Below are 3221 nucleotides of genomic sequence, written 5' to 3' on the forward strand. Positions count from 1 at the left end.
GGGTCTATTTCATTTTTGGATCCATGGCCCAGCATGAGCCGGAAAAAAAATGGACCGCGTGGATATACAACACATACATCAAGGTGGGCCCCACAGTGACGGCCAGAGGGAACACGGTGTTTACCCGGTTTGACCGAATCTTCTCCCACGTACCAAGCATGATAATTGGGTCAGAGAGATACCATTCCCTGTCTGAAGGGTGTAATTTATGCAAGAGGAAGAGAGAGAGAGAGAGAGAGAGAGAGAGAGAGAGAGAGAATAGATGACCCACACCCAAGAAAACAAAAACAACACTAGAAGTGTGTAGGGAACATTGGAATATATTACAAAATGAGATTATAACACCCAAAGGAAGAGAGATGCTTTAAAAGGAATATCTTCAAAAACTCATCTACTTGTCTTCCTCCCACCGCCACCAACTTCTTTTAAATCCAACCCTCCTTAGCCATGTCTACAGCACTAGAGAGAACATTGGACTCTTTCCTTTCTACCATAGACTACTATTCCTTTCGCTATCTAAACCACCACCACCAAAATCACCACAAAATGCCCAAAGGCCGCCCTCTTTCTTTGCAGGTTCGCTTTCACCATACCCATGTTTTTATTTATTTATTTTTATTCTTTTTCTTTTTCTTTAGTCTGAAGTATCTCATTCAGCTCCAAATATTACTTAATGAAGGCAGAAAAAAGAGAGAAAAACGACATATATCCTCTATTGAAATATTATTATTATTACCATAGCCTATCTTTCTACCGCTTGGATTTTCGGTTGCCTCTTATATAAACTCTAATAACACATGAAAACTAATGAAATCAATCAAAATGGAAAAAAACCCATTTTCCAGAATTAGTTTCTATAAATTATTTTTTTCCATGGCTTGGTGGGCCACACCATGCTTCTTTTCCATTGTATATTTGTATTTCACAGAGAAAAAAAGACCATGTAAGAATAATAGGGGAAAAAAAAAAGGATTTTTTCCTAGCTCATGTAAAAATAACACCATAAACCCATTTGGAATGGATTTACATACGTTTATACCTCTTTCCTCAGACAGTAGAGCTCAAAGTACGGATGTGCTGCACCGGCTGTGAAAGGGTGGTAAAAAATGCCATAATGAAACTGAGAGGTATGTATACCATCACACGCTTTTCTGATACTTACACGTCCCATCCAGACCGTCCAACTTATTGGACCCACAATGGATGGATCATAGCTCAAGACTCACACTAATCAGATGATTCTAATTCATCCAATACGTGATAGTTAGGAGCATCTGATGATCGTGATGGACCACATGATTTGTAGGAATTAACACGTGTGACATTTATGCTTACATGAGACGTGGCAGGAATTGATTCGGTGGAGGTGAACCTACCGCTAGAGAAGGTGACGGTGACGGGGTACGTGGATAGAAACAAGGTGCTGAAGGCAGTGAGAAGGAGCGGGAAGAAGGCAGAGTTCTGGCCAAACCCAGATGTACCCTTGTACTTCACGTCATCAGCTAACTACTTCAAAGACGAAGATGACTATAGGGACAGCTACAACTACTGGAGGCATGGATACAACGGGGACAAACATGGAAATATTCCTGTCCCTTATAGAGGTGATGATAAGGTCAGCAACATGTTCAATGATGATAACGTTAACGCATGCTCTGTCATGTGACCTACCTACTACTATCATCATCATCATCATGTAATGTCGTGTCTTTTCGGTCGCTGCCATTTTCTCAATGGTCATGACTCGTTCTACGCAGACGTGGCATACATGTTTATGTTGAGGGCCCACCGAACTAGTTAAATGGACGGTTTGGATTGAATGATTGGAGTGATTTTAGGGCTAAGCGGTGGGCCTTGGGATTAGGACGGATTGGATTGATGTGGGTGTGTGCCACGTGTACGGTTGATGAATCTATATCACGTAGAAAATGGGAGGGAAAGGGTTAGGAATTTGGTGGAGATGTACAGGGAGTGATGTGTTGCAGTTGTGGGGTGTAGTTGTTACTTTCTGTAAAATCGTGACATTTGGTATCTCGTCTTTGAATTTTATTGGATGTGTTCGTCTTGCTCAGGACTTATGTCGCGGCTCAGTATCATGTGCCGCTAATCTACTGGGGCCCACATGCTGAGATGGTCTGATAATCGGAACGGTCCAGTTTAAGAATCTTGGTGATGATAACAAGTTGATGGACTGAAAAGAATTTTTTAATGACTACTTCTGACTTTAAAATCAAAGGTCAGGATCATCTTTGAAGAGTCAGTGTCGGAACTTATCTCTTTTGTGACAATGAAAAGAAGATGGTCCTCATGGGGTGACACGTGATAGCGGGCGCGGGGTACCGGATCCACTGATGTTGGTGGACCCTGACTGTGGAGCTCACTTTGATGTATTTTCCTTAAATCCACTCCGTCTATCCGTTTTAACAGATCATTTTATGGGACGATCCCAAACCTTAAGCTGATATATATCTCATGTGGACCACAATACAGGAAAATATGGTGATTTACAATTAAAAACTTTTTGAGGGCTACAAAAGTTCTGGATCAATATGATATTTGTGAGGTCCCTTCATCTAGGTCTTTGTGACATTTTCAACAGGTTGGATGGAAAATAAACATTACATCAGGCACTAGGAAGTTTTTAATGGTGAGTCTTCAATTACAACAGATTCGTGTATTGTGTTTCACCTACAATTTGGATGTCTTTCATATTTTGTATCATACCCTACAATGATCTTTAAAAACGTATGGACAGAGTGGATGTAAGTTACACATGTCAAGGTGGGCCACACAATCAGGGATCTACCGAAGCCGCGGGGGTGCTAGCGATCCCTACTGTCGCCATCGGCAAAACGGAATGATTCTATCGTTCTTTTTTGAGAAATTTTCTTACACAAGGTTGGATGGGAAAATTAAGACACAAAGGTTTATTTTATGACAATATTTAACTTTTCTTATAACATCTGATCCATACAAACGGTGGAATCCCTCTTGATATAATATCACCAGGGCAGGAAACCTCGATGGTCGATTTATCAGGTAGGATAAACCAGCCGTGGACAACCAATGGTCCAATTAAATGTACGTCACCGACCTACCTTACGAGTGGATCGATCCAATTCTCGCTACAGGGCATACTCATATCGCGGCCACCATTTTCACTGCTCCGGTGTTTCACCTTTAGCGAACAGTAAAAGGGTTGTATGCTAAATTCCGACGAC

The 3221-nt window shown here is 41.3% G+C and overlaps 1 protein-coding gene across 1 annotated transcript; it reads left to right on the forward strand.

Annotated features, from left to right (window-relative positions):
• Positions 1–365: 365 nt before the first annotated feature.
• On the forward strand, positions 366–2031 carry LOC131233381 (heavy metal-associated isoprenylated plant protein 30-like). Its single transcript, XM_058230073.1, has 3 exons — positions 366–576; positions 1052–1127; positions 1350–2031. The coding sequence occupies exons 1-3, from the start codon at positions 448–450 to the stop codon at positions 1664–1666; spliced, it is 522 nt and encodes a 173-aa protein (XP_058086056.1). The 5' UTR covers positions 366–447; the 3' UTR covers positions 1667–2031.
• Positions 2032–3221: the final 1190 nt, after the last annotated feature.

Source organism: Magnolia sinica, chromosome 18 (genome assembly GCF_029962835.1).
Source record: "Magnolia sinica isolate HGM2019 chromosome 18, MsV1, whole genome shotgun sequence".
In the NCBI taxonomy this organism is placed as follows: Eukaryota; Viridiplantae; Streptophyta; class Magnoliopsida; order Magnoliales; family Magnoliaceae; genus Magnolia; species Magnolia sinica.